The sequence below is a fragment of the Temnothorax longispinosus genome, unplaced genomic scaffold, assembly GCF_030848805.1.
Source record: "Temnothorax longispinosus isolate EJ_2023e unplaced genomic scaffold, Tlon_JGU_v1 HiC_scaffold_30, whole genome shotgun sequence".
NCBI lineage: Eukaryota > Metazoa > Arthropoda > Insecta > Hymenoptera > Formicidae > Temnothorax > Temnothorax longispinosus.
Window position 1 is genome coordinate 258,921 of NW_027270121.1, and position 16,650 is coordinate 275,570.

At 35.6% G+C, this 16,650-nt stretch overlaps 1 protein-coding gene across 2 annotated transcripts; it reads right to left on the reverse strand.

The window, feature by feature from the left end:
* Positions 1–6,347: 6,347 nt before the first annotated feature.
* Positions 6,348–12,729, reverse strand: LOC139824235 (uncharacterized). Of its 2 annotated transcripts, XM_071796750.1 has the most exons (8): positions 12,065–12,718; positions 11,768–11,968; positions 10,307–10,628; positions 9,440–9,641; positions 9,173–9,366; positions 8,827–9,046; positions 7,981–8,422; positions 6,348–7,767 (listed from the first exon to the last, which is right to left on the reverse strand). In XM_071796750.1, exons 3-8 carry the CDS (start codon positions 10,613–10,615, stop codon positions 7,032–7,034), a joined length of 2,103 nt encoding a protein of 700 aa, XP_071652851.1. In that variant the 5' UTR covers positions 10,616–10,628; positions 11,768–11,968; positions 12,065–12,718; the 3' UTR covers positions 6,348–7,031. The 2 variants fall into 2 exon arrangements, with proteins under 2 accessions (XP_071652851.1, XP_071652852.1); XM_071796751.1 differs by lacking the exons at positions 6,348–7,767; positions 8,827–9,046 and having other exon boundaries at positions 8,282–8,422; positions 12,065–12,729.
* Positions 12,730–16,650: the final 3,921 nt, after the last annotated feature.

Below are 16,650 nucleotides of genomic sequence, written 5' to 3' on the forward strand. Positions count from 1 at the left end.
GTGATGCCAGTTCTCTGGGGTTTGGCGCAGTATTACTTCAAAGGAAGGCGGATAATAAATTTCATCCGTTATTTTATTTTTCGAAAAAGACTACGGAAGCAGAAGCCCGTTATCACAGTTATGAGCTAGAGACTTTAGCTATCATTTATGCGTTAAGACGGTTTCGCATATACCTGCAAGGCATTCCCTTTAAGATCGTGACAGATTGCAGTGCATTAGTTATGACTCTTAATAAAAAAGAGATAAATCCCCGAATTGCAAGATGGGCGTTAGAGCTCCAAAATTATGATTATACGACCGAGCACAGGTCAGGTAAGCGAATGCCACATGTAGATGCACTTAGCCGAATTCATCATATTTTAGTGTTAGAGGATAATACTTTCGAGTTTAATTTATCAGTAAGTCAAGCGGATGATGCGAATATTAAAGAACTTAAGACACGTTTAGAGAAAAAACAAGATCCTTTTTATGAGATGCGTAACGGTATAATTTATAGGAAAAAGAAAGATAAAATATTATTTTATGTACCATCCGCAATGGAGCAAAAAGTGCTACATAGGTATCATAATGATTTTGGCCATTTTGGTATAGAGAAAACTTATGCGATACTTCAAGAAAGTTTTTGGTTTCCGAACATGAAGGACAAAGTTAAAAGCCATATTAAAAATTGTATTAAGTGTATAGCATTTACGAAAAATACTGGTAAAGTAGAAGGGCTACTTCATAGCATTCCTAAAGGAAATTTGCCATTTATGACTGTTCATGTCGATCATTATGGTCCAGTAGATCGTGCTCATGCGACGAAGAGACATGTATTAGTAGTTATAGACGCGTTTACGAAATATGTGCGCTTGTATGCTGTGAAATCTACAACATCGCGAGAGTCAATCAAATGTTTGCGTGAATATTTCCAAACTTACAGTAGACCGAAAACATTAATTTCGGATCGAGGTACATGTTTTACTTCGAGAGAGTTTGAAGAATTTATGAGCGAGATGAGTGTTACTCACATAAAGATAGCAACGGGATCGCCCCAAGCGAATGGGCAAGTAGAACGCGTTAATCGAATAATTGGACCTGCTTTAGGAAAACTATACGATGGAAAAGATTGGCATAAATCTTTAGAAGAAATTGAGTTTGCCATTAATAACACACCAAATCGTACAACGGGAGAGACACTCAGTCAATTGTTATTCGGAGTTAGGCAACGCGGAAGTGTAATCGATGCGCTTAAGGAATATGTTGATGAGACTAGTGGAACGCAACCACGAGATTTAAAGATGTTACGTGCTAAAGCGAGCGATAGGGTACAAGAAGCCCAAAAATATAACGAGGACTATGTTAATAAGAAGCGGAAATTAGCCCATCGTTATGAAATAGATGATTTTGTTATGGTCAAGAATTTTGTTACTGGCCCAGGGAAATTAGCTCCCGCATATAAAGGTCCTTATAGAGTCATTAAGGTGTTACGAAATGATAGATATGTTATTGGTGATATCGAAGGATTTCAGATGTCACAAAAACCGTACACAGGCGTGTGGGAAGCCGCTAATTTAAAACCGTGGCGAGATAGAGTCGACGGAGATCACGAGACGAATTCAAGCGAAGAATCTGATATCGAGAGTGCGAATGAAACGGAGAACGATAATTCCGAGGATTCCGATTAGTTATTAAAACTTATTTAGAGGAAAGTGTTAAGACTGGTTTGTTCAGATTAGCGTTATTAATATTATCTTAGGATTTATGTATGGTATTATTCTTATGTTAACATGTAATTTTAGTCTTATGGCATACTTATGTTTTCGACTTATGGATTCGACTTATGAGACAAAGTTAGTAGAAAGTTGTTAATTATCGTTTAAGGGCGAATACGGACGAGGACGGCCTCATGTCAGGCTGGCCGAACTGTAGTAAATACGGTAGGCAGGAGAGGGCGCGAGTAGAGAAGGCCCTGGATAGTGGTAGGAGTGGGGAGTCGTGTGACAGAGCCCGTGAGAGAAAGACGTACGCGGTGAGCTCTGCGCGATCCGTAAGAGAATTTTACGATTACGATTAACATCATTTGCGAGTTGTGTACGCGAATGCATAGCATAGCCGAACAGCTTCTCTGAAGCAGAAGTACCCAAATACTATATATATGTTACTTTCATATTACAAGAAGTGAGAGTTTATTCGCTCCTTATCCATCCCGGCCCCCGCATTAATATTAAGGAAGACTATCGTAGCACTACATGTATAAGGACGGAGAGGCAGATTCTGGGAATGCCTGCCTTGTCTGGTCTCAACAATACTATTAAGGTTCATTGGTCATATGAAGTTTGCACACGTCAAGCTTGACATCCTAAAGATCACAAAACCACATATTGCGGACAAGATGATGCCTAATCAGGATACAGCCACGAAAAAGAAAGATATGCGCATGGCAGAGAAATTAGCGCTATTCACAGGCCTTGTAAGCATATTTAGTAACAACGAAGATTCTTTGAATTGAGCTCTGTCTTAAAATCGCATCAATTGAAGTGAATCCACTGCTGAGTGCTGAAATTATACGATTTTATCCGTCACAACGAATAGACAAAGAGGAATGCTTTTTCCAGTCGATGGTCTCGAATGTTGCTGACGTATCTATTTCGTTGCAAATGCATCATTATGAAATGATGATCGGTAGTAAATGAGAGATATGTTGTGAATTAAAAAGATGTCTATCTTTGTATGATTACAAACTATCTGCATCTAATTTTTTAGTGACAATGTCCGAATAATTTGCGTTAGTATTTCTGTGTAAAAAAAATATGACGATTATATTACAGTATATCTGACGATTTTAACATAATTATAGAGGTAGGGTGTCTAAATTGTTATCGTTCCATCCAAATGTAGCTTTTATACTATTCGGATAGTATCGATATTTTATGCTGCTTAGAAACAAGTAAAAAGTATTTTAAGACACTTATTGTATCGTTTCCAGAATATAAAAACTTGTGTTTAGATTACAGATATACGTTTTAAGTATTGGCGTATTTATTTCGTTGCAAATGTATCATTATGAAATGATGGTCGGTAGTAAATGAGAGATATGTGAATTAAAAATATGTACATTACCTAACCCTTCATCTGATTTTTTAATTTTAGTAGTGACAATGTCCGAATAATTTTGCGTTAGTATTTTTGTGTAAAAAAATATGACGATTATATTACAATATATCTGAAAAATGTTAGAAAATGAAACAATTGTTTAAAGGTATCCTGTATATCATAGTATCTATTTGCTTTGCCTGTATGGAATGTTAATAACGCGTAAGATAATATGATCATTAAAGTAATATTTCTTAAATGTATATTTCATACTTAATTTTATTTCATAAATACTATCACATTTATTCCTATGAATCGTTTTCATTACGCTATTATGATTTTAACATAATTATAGAGGTATAATAGGTTGTGTAAATTATTACCGTTCCATCCAAATGTAGCTTTTATAGTATTATTTATTGTATCGATACCTTAAGCTGTTTATACAAAAGTAAAAAGTATTTTAAGACGAGAGAAAGATATAGAGATAGAAAACGAAGAAAGAAGGAAAAGAGAAGGAACAATATAGAGAAAGGTATTATATATTATAAAAATATTTATTATATTGCAAATATATTTAAATTTATATATTAGTTAACTTCTTTATATACACTACCTCTCATTAATTTCAATATACAACAGATTCGTTGATTTCTCTGTAATGGATGAACATCATGATACGTGTTTTGCACAGAAATGAATGCACTTGCTGTTATAAACATTTCACTTGCATGCGTGGCATTTTTATATAAATAATATATAAAAATGCAATGCATGCAAGTGTTTATAACAGCAAATGTATTCATTTCTGTACAAAACATATGTATCATGTTCATCATGTCCTTTACAGAGAAATTAACAAATATAGGGGTATATTGAAATTAATGAGCGGTAGTGTATATAAAGAAGTTAACTAATATATAAATTTAAATATATTAGTTAAGAGATGGAGAGATGGGAGGAAGAAAGGGCAGGGAGAAGTGAAAGAGGAAGGAAAGTGGGAGATAAGAAAAAAAGATAAAGCAATGGAAGCGAAGGTAAGAGAGCTAGAAAGGTGGAGAGAGTTAGAAGAGAGAGACAGAAGGAGGAACAATGTAGTAGTGAAAGGGGTGTAGGTAGAGGAGGGAAGGCAAAAGAAAGCGGTAGAGAAGCTATGGCTAGAGATGGGAAAGGAGGGAGGAATAAAAGAGGTAAAAGAGATAGGAAGAAAGACGGGGCAAGAGAAGAAGATAGTTTTAGTTAGGTTAAAGGATAGAGAAAGAAAAATAGAGATAATGCAGAAGAAGAATGTGTTGAAAGGGAGGATAGAAAGAATAGAGAATGACATGACCTTGAAGGAAAGAAAAGTGCAATGGAGCCTGGAGAGGATAGAGAAGGAGAGAAGGAATAGGAGGAGAGATTGGATAAAGTACGGAAAGATTTGGATAGAGGGGAAGTGGTGGAGTTGGGATGAGGAAAAAGAAGTCCTGATAGATGGAAGGGGAAATGAGAGATGAGCAAGAAAAAGGAGGGGGAGAAAGAGGAACAGAGGAGAAGGGAAAGAGTAGAAGAGAGGGAGACGGAAAAATGAAATGGAAAGGCAGTGAGGAGGAAGGAGAAACGATGGGAGGGGAGGGCGGAGAGAAGAGGGAGGAGAGGGAGAGTAGGGAGGAAGAGAGTGTGGTGAGGCTGAGGGAAAGGGGGAGGGGAAGAAAGGAATGCAGGAGAGAGGAGGAGGAGAAGGAACAGGAAGGAAGCCTAAAGATAGGCTTTTGGAATGTAGCGGGAGTGAAGGGAAAACAGGAAGGGTTTGGGAAAGGATAAGAAAGTGGGATGTCGTGGGGTTGGTGGAGACGTGCCTGAAACAGGAGGAATGGGAGAAGATGAAGAATAACCTGCCAAAGGAGTTCAATTGGAGGATACAGGGTGCAAAGAAAGAAAGAGTTGGAAGAAGAGGAAGAGCAATAGGTGGGATAATGATGGGAGTCAGAAAAGGGTTAGAAGAGGAAAAAGAATGGGTGGAGAGGAGGGTTTAATGATTATGAAAGTAAGATGGAAGAAGGAGAAATGGAGATTGGCAACAGTTTACGTAAGCGGCAACTTGGACATGATAATGGATAAGATAACATCGGTGAAGGAGGAGGAAGGGAGAAAAAAGAGATGGATAGTGGGGGGCGATTTCAATGCGAGAACAGGGGAGAAAGGAGCGCTGGAGGATGGCAAAGAGAGAGTTGAAAGAAAATCGAAAGATAAAATTATAAATAGGCAGAGGAAAGGGCTGATTAGATGAGTTGAAGAGGAAGGGTGGGGAATTATGAACGGAGTAAAGGAGGGAGATGAGGAGGGGTGAATTTACAAAAGAAAGGGGGAAAACAGTAATCAATTACGTGAAAGGAGGATAGGAAGGCTTGGGAAAGAGTGACAAGATTGGTGGGGGGCAGTGATCGGCAAAAAAAAAATTTTCATTATTTATTTCTTAATGTCAAAGCAATCATTAATAAGCCAAAATACAATATTAAGTGCCAAAAAAATTAAAAATTTTTTTCAACTTATTTTTATTTACCTAACAATTTGTAAATAATTTCAAAAAAAGATTATTTCTACAAAAATTATTAATGTGTAACATTATTTTTTAATTCTTAGAAAATTTAATAATAAATCGAGAATTATAACTAATTTTTCAAAAATAAATAATTGAATAAAAATAATTTTTAATTTTCTAAAAAATAATGGAAAAAAATATTTTTTAATTTTCTAAAAAATTAGTAATTAAATAAAAATATTTTTTAATTTTCCAGAAAATTAACAATTAAATAAAAATAATTTTTTATCCTTGACTCTGAAACAAGGTGTCTTAACAAAAACAATCATAAACATGAGGTAACTGACAATATTACAATCAGAGATACTAGGCAAGACAAAGGGAACATCATAAAGTTCTTGATTACACTTATTTTACACATTAATGATAAAGCGAAAAATTGTTTTAAGAATGCCAACATTCTTTGAACAACTAAAAAAATAATTGTGAAGATTTGTGAGAAAATATATCTATTAATTAACCTAGTCGATATTTATTAGATTATATTAATAAGTATAAGCTGTTGTTCTTAAATTTTCCTTCCCTTTGAGTGTGCATATAACATACAATTTTTGTAAATATATGAATGTATTCGAAGTTTCAATTTTATATTCAGAAGTACTAAATAAAGCGAAGTCAATGATTAAAAAATTATATTTGTTATCACACAGTTATTATTAAATCAGTCAACACGGTAATAAATGTGTACATATTTGACTTACAAGAATAATTTATTAATTATTACTTACATATTAATATTGTATAAACGTATCAGCAGATACAGCGTATTTATTCTTCAAGTTTTCAATCAAGATTATTTATCATCTCTCATTGATGTAATGCTCTTTAAGGCTCCTGGTCCCTGAGCCGAGAACTCCGCGTTGACGGTGACGACGTACCGTCGCGGTAGAAATAAGAACTCTCTCCAATGGAGAATAAGCGAGAAATGTTGAGAATTGACACGTTGAGAATTCTTACGTAGTATTTCCAAATAAAAAGATATTTGCTTAAAATAACACTACAGATCACTTCAGCACACTTTAAAAATACGCCGAGTTGAAGTTAAGTCTACCCCTTTCCCTTGACAATTAATAAACAGCCGTAAAATGAATATAATACGAAATCTAGTCATGCGCCTGCGCACAAGCCTGCATCGTATCACATTCGTTTTACGGCTGTTTATTACTATCAAGGAAAAGGGGTAGACTTAACCTCAACTCGGCGTATTTTTAAAGTGTGCTGAAGTGATCTGTAGTGTTATTTTAAGCAAATATCTTTTTATTTGGAAATACTACGCAAGAATTTTCAACGTGTCATTTCTTACTTCTTCTCACATTCCAACATGGCCGCGACGAGTACCCAGGAGCCTTAAATATGCCCAAATTATTTAAGAGAATCACGTGTTTTCTAAGTAAATAATACTATTTTTTTTAGCGACACTCGAATTACACTTCATAATTACTCTTAATTCAAAATTCTCATCAGTTAATTTATTAAATTTAGGTAAATTAAACATTGTAGCGTAACTAAAAAGTCTTTCTACTGGTGCAGAAGATGGTAAAGGTGTATTAAATTTGAGAAAAACTTTCTTAACAATAGGATATAAATTAAGTAATTCAAGATCATTCCTACTTTCAGTACTAAATTTCTGAAATATTGCTTCTACATTAGAGGCCCCAAAAGTTTCGACTATATCAGGTGTATCATGATCACATGTAAAGTCAAAAAAATCATCCTCAGCTACACTATCATCTTTTTTCTTATCTTCAACTCTACTCGACACAGAAGCAAGTGCTTCTTTTATTGCTACTATAACATTTGCTTGCACTGAGCGACTTAAACAATTGAGCCAGTTCAATTTAAATTTAGGATGTGAAGCTGCTGCTACAGCGCTAATCCGTCCTTCATTTTCAACATCAAAAATTGGCTTAAAGCGCAACTGCAAACTTTTCAATAATCCAAACACTAACTTTTTACAAAATTGTAACTTTATTTTTTGACAAGCCAGTAATTTATTCTTGACGGATATGAGTGTAGGAAGCAGGTATCCGTAGCTAGCGACTTTTTCACCTTGTAAAATATCAATAGCCTCAGCGAGAGGTCTATTACAATGAAGATATTCTTCCATAAATCTGTAAAATAATAATTTAACAATGCCTCAGTTTCTCAAGTGAAATTCAATTTCTTAACTCAAATTGTAAAAATTTTTAAAAACTAAATATCTTAACCTTCAATCAAATAAAAAAAATTAATGGACATGAACCTAGATATCTTTATCTTTAGAAAAAACTTCACAAAAGTAAGTGACAAGAGTAAATTTGAGTAAAAATAAATATTTTTCTTACCTAAAATCGATTTCATCAAGTGGCTTATTTATACCCAACTCGTCAATATTAGTCAATATTTTCTCTTTTAAGCCAAAAATCTGCAATAATGCACGATATAGCGAATTCCAACGGGTTATCACTGGCCTTTTCAAACTCTGACCAAGAACTTCTTTTAGTTTTTCATATTTTTTTGGAGAAAGTTGCAAATTCCATAGCTCATTACAACGTTCAATCATCTGAGTGTAAGCTGAATTCAATTCTTTTGATGATTTTATGAGCGAAATTACGTCACTTGTAGCCAGAAGATTCAAAGTATGGCTAGCACAACGAAAATGCTGTGGTAATATTTCTTCTGAATAATTATTAGGTTTCTCTTCAAATAATTCGAGTTCAGCATGCTCTTCGTTTTCTAATTCTGTCTCAAAGTTAGTACCGACCTCTTCGTCATCAAAAATTTCTTCTGTAAATGTCAAAACATAAAATATTCAACTAAATGAAATAGAGAAGAAAATTATAATTCTACTAGTGTATAAAAAAGAGAATAGATATATTCTTATAAAATGCATGGAAAATATTTTGTAATCAATAAATCAGTCATTGTCATTTCTTTTAATTGAAATAAAAAATACACATTATCAATGGTCAAATTATAACCAAATAATGAGTAAATTATAAAAAAATTTTAAATAAAAATTTTTAAATTGTAAAAAGTCAAGTGTAAGCTTACATAAGTTTGTCGAAATTTTCCAATGTAAAGGTACAGCAAGCAAAATTAAGTATTGAGATCTAATTTTAGAGGGAGGAGGGATACATTTATCTATAAAGACTATAATCAATTATAAATGTAGACATTTTGATATTTACCGGAAAAAAATGAGTCACCTAAATTGACTCCAAATTCGCGAAACGCTTTCACGAAATTCGATCCGTTGTCTGTTACTGTGGCAATTATTTTATTCTTATTAATTCCAAATGAAGTATGGATATCTTCAATCAAACGAGCGACTCTATCGTATGAATGTGTGCCACTAAATCTTCGACATGCTATTGCATATGATTTACGTTCCATCGTTTGCTTGCCAATCTTTAAACCAATTAATAAAAATTTATAAAATCTCATAATAAAAATTATAAAATGACATAATATATAAATTTAAAGAATTGTTTTAAAACAGCAAAAGTAATAAGGAACTAAAGTTATTTATCTTACCCAATGAACAGTCATTCCTAAAAATCGTCGACTTTGACAAGACCACACATCTGCTGTCGTACAAACGTGTTCAGCTTCACTAATCATTTTTTTGATAGAAGAAATGTTCTCTTTAAATGTTTCGTGTATCCTACGTTCGACAGTTCGAGCAGATAGATGAGTAAGACGTTTGCCACCTTTTTTAATTTCCATATCTATAAAAAATTATAACTATAAATTCTATTTATTAGTTAATTCTCGAAATAATAATTTGTAAGAATCAATTACCATCAAATATTTTTCTAAATGATTTCGAGTCCACAGTGCTGAAAGGAACGATGTTTTCTAGAATGTAATTTATCACGTTTTCCTCAAACTGTGCCTGAGAAAAATGGCAGTACGTCTTATACTGCTCGGCTTCATGAATAACTTTTATCTTTTTTTGTTGAGCATATTCTTCATATTCGTCACGCTTGTGTTTGTGAACTTTCTAAAAGGAAGTATAAAATTGTTACAAAAATTAAATCTTGCAATTATAAACACTTTTTATTGGTATTTTTTATACGGCATCAATAAATTTAATAAATCAGTATTTTAAAAAAGTATCAATAATTTTTGTTACAATTTACCAAAGATAATGGAACAAAAAACTATAATTTTCAAGCTTACAATATTAATTTACTGTTTTAAGACAGAAAGCCATATATTGTTAAAATTGTACTTAATAAAAGTGTGAATGAGTTTATTTTTGACCGTTAACACCCATAAAATTCCCACTACTGTGATCGTATATCTTTAATTCGTCTGGCAATATTCAATTAAAAAAAAACATATTGGTTATGCATATCATTATTGCGTTATAATTCACGAAGTTGTAAAATATACGAATATTTAAAGACGTATTAAAGATATTTCAAAGTTTTTCTGCGTAACTAACGTCAAGTTAGAAACGTTAAAAATTATTTATAGCAAGAATTATCTGAATAAAAGACAAATATGAATATGGACACATAAAATAAAAATTCACAATTGTTTGTTTATAATTATTATTATGATTAAATTATAATTGCTGTGTTGGGATAAAGTAAAGCGTGCAAAGCACGTATAATTCATCTCGTAGTATAAAAAAGTATAAGCATAAAGCAAAATTTTTACCTTAATGTGTGACACGTAGTTCGAGGGAATCTTCAGTGAACCGTTGATGGTATGAAATTTATTATTTTCTCTCTTACATAATTGGCATATGCCAACTATCGTGCCAATGAGAGATGATTTGTCTAAATCAGGTGAAAAGTATGTACCATCAAGGTACGCACGACGATTGCACTCTTTTAATAATTCTTTTTTAATTTTCTCTACATTTTGCACAACACCTAATACTACTGGAGTCTCTCTAACTTCTTCTCTAATTTCTTGGTTAGAAAAATCCTGGCTCGAGGTTATCAGGTTTTCGTCCCTCGACATTTTAGATATAGCTCTACACAAACAATCGTACACAGTTGGAAAATTTGTGTTAAATATAACATAAATCACATGTCCAAAACAGTCCACTCAAATTTTTGTGTTAATTTAACATAATATGCATGTGTTAAATGATAACATTGATATTATGTTAATATTTCAACAGAAAAAAAATGTAATTTTGATCGTAATTTGAAGTTAATTGTGTGTACAAATAACATAACTTTTATGTTGAAAATAACATATAAGAAATGTTCTTTTTACATTTTACAAATGTAACAACTCAAACTTTTGATTAGTATAATGTGTAAAAGTTACACAGTTTATTTGTTAAAAGTTTATTTTTTAACAAAAGATTTATGTTAACGTAACATTTTATTTTTGTTAAGTGTAAATATAAAAAAATGTTATTTTTACATTCTAGAAATGTTAATTTTTTATTAATATACATTAGGGTAATTCAAAAAAACTTTGTTTTTTATTTTTCGCGACGCACCCCAAAATATCTAAAAAAAGAATTTTCTTCAAAAATTTTTTTAGGTAAGCTTTGATATTTTGGGGTGCGTTGCGAAAAATAAAAAAGAAGGTTTTTTTTATTTTTTTTAATCACCCTAATATACATTACAGGGTATTGACAAATCTCGGATATATATGAGTGTGTGTGTGTGTGTGCAAGGTGTTTCATTTTAAATGGCAATTTCAAATATCTCTTTAACAATACATTTAAAAATTCAGATAAAAATTGGAAGATTTAAAGAATGCCAAAATCTAAGAAGAACAAAGATGTTCTTATTAGATTTTGGATCTGGGGCCCATGTTGGCCTCTTTAAACCTCTCGTTCGAATGTTCTTTTATATTATAAAAATAAAATACATGCAAGCACACGTGTCTCGTACAGGATTGCGAGGGGAGCTGACGCGGTACATGAAAAATCGTGAAACATTCCGTGTATACGCACCGGCAGAAATGGTGTCACTCGACGGCAAGGTTACATATGTAAGCACACGCATACTTAGCCGCTGCGGAACACATTTATGCTGGTGCGTGTACATGTCTATCCACTCTATACTGTTCTTACACATCGTTACATTGACAACTTCTTTACCGAATACATTCCGATATAAATAAATAAATGGAGTCTTCACAAGTACTTACAGTGCGAAAACGAAGGTACCTCGAAATTCTCGAAAACGAAATATGTTCGACGAGAGAGCCTGGTTGTTTGAGATCCGGCGTACATTAACGAACTTAGTAGAACTATAAACGTGATTATGTCTCCCCGATCACGCTCGTTGGTTCATACATTTGATATAAGAATTTAGAGTTCGGATTTAATCTAAGATATATACACGAGCCCTGCAAGCGAAGCAAGCAAAATTTAAAATTTAGGAGAATATAGTTTAAGTGCGTTTCGTAAGAAAGAAATTAAATGTTAAATGTGAGTGTTCTTACGTTGATGCCTTGCGTTCACAAGCCACCGAATTTCGAATAATGGCCGCGCTGCTGCCACCACCGAGCGTTGATCAAGGTGCCGTTTCTCTTCTCCCTCAGATCCGCGTCCTCGCCGGCGTAATGGTCGTGCGACGTCCCCCGACGGTGAGGCTCGTCGCGATAGGCAACGACGATGATGATCCTCGGCACGGTCCTTGCCCGGGGAAGCGTGGATCATAGGGCGACGCGTGCACGGCAAACACCAGCCGCGCTTGGTAACACGAGGGAGGGTGGCGGGGACACACACATACACACGGTTACTATGTGTGTGCTAGGCAAAGATAGCGCGGTGGCGAAAACAAACTCTACCTCGCGCGCAAGAGGCGATTCCGCTGCACCGCACCGGGCTGTCCCGAACAGTCAAGGCAACCGTGCAGGAGCTCCAGAATACCCCGCTTACGGTCAACACTATCTAAACACTATCTATATCCCGCGGTTCACTTCAGATACGTCGTAACGGAGGAGACACTCGATGGCACTCGCACTCGGCACTTCGCGACTTCGCGCCAACGATAACTCAACCCATAGCTACTCAAAGACTAGATAGTCAATCATAATGGTCAATCACGGCGCGGGCGCCACCACGATCAGCGAGGCCTCTTGTCCATTGGCTCCTGCACATGAGACGCGGAAACGCTTACCGCGCGGTAATGGGCGACGCGGTAGCCAATCAAAGTTGTATCTAGTTTAATCTTTTTTTGCGCGGCGCCGGAAGATTTGTTTGGCTATGACGCCAACTTCCACCGCACGGGAAGCGTTACCGCGTCCCGTGTGCAGGAGCCATAGACGTTACACGTCGAGACACGTCGAGACTACGTCGAAATTATATGCGCAGTCACCCCCACTTCTGTTAAAGAGTAAAATCAATACTCTTTTTCTGTTAATTTTTATTCCCATTTTTGTTAAATATTTTAATAATTTTACATTTTAAATTTGTTAAGTTCAATTAACATAGCAGACATATGTTAAATCTACACACGTATGTGTTGATTATTTAACACAAAAATTTTAACCAGCACATTTTTTCACAAAAGTACACAAATTTTCCAACAATGTAGGTAACTCTAATGCTATAGTATACATGACGTAAACTATAGCTTAGAGTTACCCAGGTTGAATTTCTGAACGCAGCCCTACTTGTTCTCTCTTAAGGCCATCACACACAAAATGCATAGCTTTGCATAAGCGTAGCATAAGACCGCTAAACCAATGAGCATCCAGTATAAAGTCGCCATATTAATTTACATAAGATTGGTCCAGCTGGTCCAGCGGTCTTATGCTATGCTTATGCAGCCTATGCAATTTTGTGTGCGATGGCCTTAAGAGAGAGCAAGAGACCATCGTCAAATTATAGTTCATCTAGTAATTGCAAATTTTCCCAAAAGACACGAATTTTTAGTAGGAAAAAATTATTTAGTATAGTTAACGTCATCGTTTCTTTTCTACTGCAACTAATGTACTTTTAAAAACGAATACTTTACAAATTAATAAATGCTAATTTTCTAAAAAATTAGTAATATATTTTCTAATAATTATCTACTAATTGTTCAAATAATTTACTTTTTAAAAATTACTAATTTTTTAAAAAATTAAAAATATTTTTTTCTAAATGTAATTTTTTTAAAAACTGACAATTTATTTTATATAATTGCCAATTTTTAAATTATGAGCAATATATTTCTGATTATTTATTAATTTTTCAAACAGAGTATTACATTTTCAATTAATTAATAATTATTTTAAATTTAGAGCTTAGTATTTTATTAATTACCAATTTTTTGTTAATTAAAATTAAAAACATTTAAATTTTTTATTTTTGATTAATTAAAAATAATCGCCGATATCATTACTAAAAACAGAATTTTTGCCGATCACTGGTGGGGGAGTAGATTCGGATCACCAATCAGTAGCAGTACGGGTGGATAAAGGGGGGTTGGTGAGAGGAGAGAGACAATAGCGGAGGTAGAGAGGTGGGTGGAAAAGACGGACTGGTCGGAAGAAGCGAGAGAGGAATTTAGAAGAAGGACGGAGGAGGTAGAAATAGGTAGGGGGGCAATAGATAAAGAGGTCGAAAAGTTTACAAAAAAAATTAAGATGGAAGAAAGGATGAGAAGAGTAAAAAGAGGAGCAAAAAGAAAGGGAGGATGGTGGGATGGGGACTGTAGAAAGAAGAGGAAGGAGGTAGAAAAGTTATTGAGAGACTGGAAAAGAGGAAGAAGACATAAAGAAGATTAAAAGAGAAGAAGGAAGGAGTATAAGGAAATGTGTGAGAGGAAAAAGGAAAAAAAGAGAAATCTGCTGGAAGAGGTAAGAGGCAAGAACAGAGAAGCAGGTGTGGGAAGTAATAAAGAAGGAAAGGAGAAGAAGAGTAGAAATTAATAAGGAGATAACAATAGAGGAGTGGGATAAATACTTTAGGGAGAAGTTAGAAGGAACGGAATACAAGCGAAGGTTAGGAGAAGGAGAGGAGGAAGAGCAGGGGTCGGAGGGGGAAGTGAAAAAAGGGGAGGGGTTATGATGGGAAGAGGTAGAGAGAGTGCTGAAAGGGCTGAAAAAAGTAAAGCGGCGGGAGAGATAGGAAATGAAGTGTGGATTTATAGGGAATTATGGGGGAAAGTGGTTTAAGAAAGGCGTTATGGGAAATATTCAGGAGAGTATGGAAAGAAGAGGGTTTCCCAGAGGCGTGGAAGGACGAAATAGTGGTTTCGATAGCGAAAAAGAGAGGGGCAAAAGAGTCGAGTGAGCATAGAAAGATTACGCTGATGTCGACGGCGTACAAAGTGTACACGTCGGTTTTAGCAAATAAGTTGAGGGAAGAGATGGAGGAGAAGGAGATGATACCAGAAAGCCAAGCAGGATTTAGAAAGGGGAGAGGAGTGATGAACAACATTTACATACTGAATTATACGATAGGGAAGCGATTAAAAAGGAAAAAGAAGGTGGTGGCTGCTTTTGTAGATCTAAGGGCCGCATTCGATTCAGTGGACAGGAGGGTTTTGGGAAGATGTCTGAAAAAAGCAGAGGTGAGTGAGAGTTTGGGAAAGAGGATCATGGAAATATACACGAGAAAACAAGGAGTGTAGTGAAGGTGGAGGAAAAATACGGAAAGAAATTTTGGATAGCGAGAGAGTTGAGGCAGGGATGTCCACTGAGTCCAATGCTGTTCAACTTATTGGTAGCAAACATAGAGATGGAGCTGGAAAGAGATGAAATGGGAGGGGTACAAGTAGGAAAAGAAAAACTAAGGGTACTAGGGTATACGGACGATGTAGTGATTCTAGCAAAGGATGAGGAGGGAATGAAATGGTTGTTGAAGAGGTTAGACAGGTATTTAGAGAGGAAGGAGTTGGAATTGAATGTGGACAAGACAAAGATAGTAAGGTTTGGGAAAAGAGGTGAAGGCAGAAGAAAGGAGAAATGGTGGTGAAAAGGTAAGAAATTAGAAAAGATGAGGGAGTTTAAGTATCTAGGATACTGGTTCAGTTGGAATGGGGGACAGTAGTAGCAGGTGAGGGAGAAGGTAAAGGAGGAAATGGGGGTAACGGAGCAGGTATGGGGAATAGGAAAAAAGTTTGGCGGAGACTGGAAAAGGAAAATGAAGTTGTTCGATTATTTGGTGGAAAGTGTTTTAGGCTTCGGGTCAGAGGTGTGGGGGTGGAAGGAATGGGGACAGGTAGAGAGGGTGCAAGGAAAATATATCAGATGGGTACTGGTGCTGGATGAAAGGATGCCAGGTTACATGGTGAGAAAGGAGGGGAAGAGGGACAAGTTGAGGACGAGGATGGGAAGGAGAGCACTGGAACATGAGGAGAAACTGGAGGAAGGAGGGGGCAGTGAATGGGCAAGGAGATGTTGAAAAGAGATAAAAGAAAGAGGAGATAGTGAAGAATCTAAATGGAAGGAACAAAGGAATAAGGAATTTTATAGAAAGAGAGGAGTCTCGTTGGAATAAGTGAGGAGGCAGAGGGAGCAGGGTCGAGAAATTAGAGGAGAAGTAGAGGAAAGAGACAGAGAGGTACAGCAGCAGGAGAGATATGGGAGAATGAATAAGTCCAGATGGAACAGATGGTATAGGGAAGTGGGAACAATAGGGTTACCGAGGTACTTAAAGGAAAGGTGAAGAAAGGAAAGAATTATTAGAGTCGCGAGGTTCAGGTTGGGTAACGAGATGAGAGAGGGTAGGTATTGGGAGGGAGAGGATGGAAAAAATGCAGGCTGTGTAGAGGAGAAGAAGAGACGTGGGAGCATGTGGTAGAGGTATGTATGGGAGAAGTTAAAGGGAAAAGAACAGAAGAAATAGTAAAGATTTTGAAAGATGATGGGAATGGAGAGGGATGAAGAGACTGCAGGATAAAAGGAGTGGAAGAGAGATTATGGGAGAGGAGGAGAAGGGGTGAAGGGTAGGGAGGGGAAGAGTCAGAGGGGTAGGTGGGTGACAGAGGTTGGCAGGGGGACAGAGGGGGAGACAAGGGACGTATGAACAGAGGGAACAGGCGTGAGAGTGAGAGTGAGAGAGAGAGAGAGAGAGAGAGAGAGGGAGGGAAAGA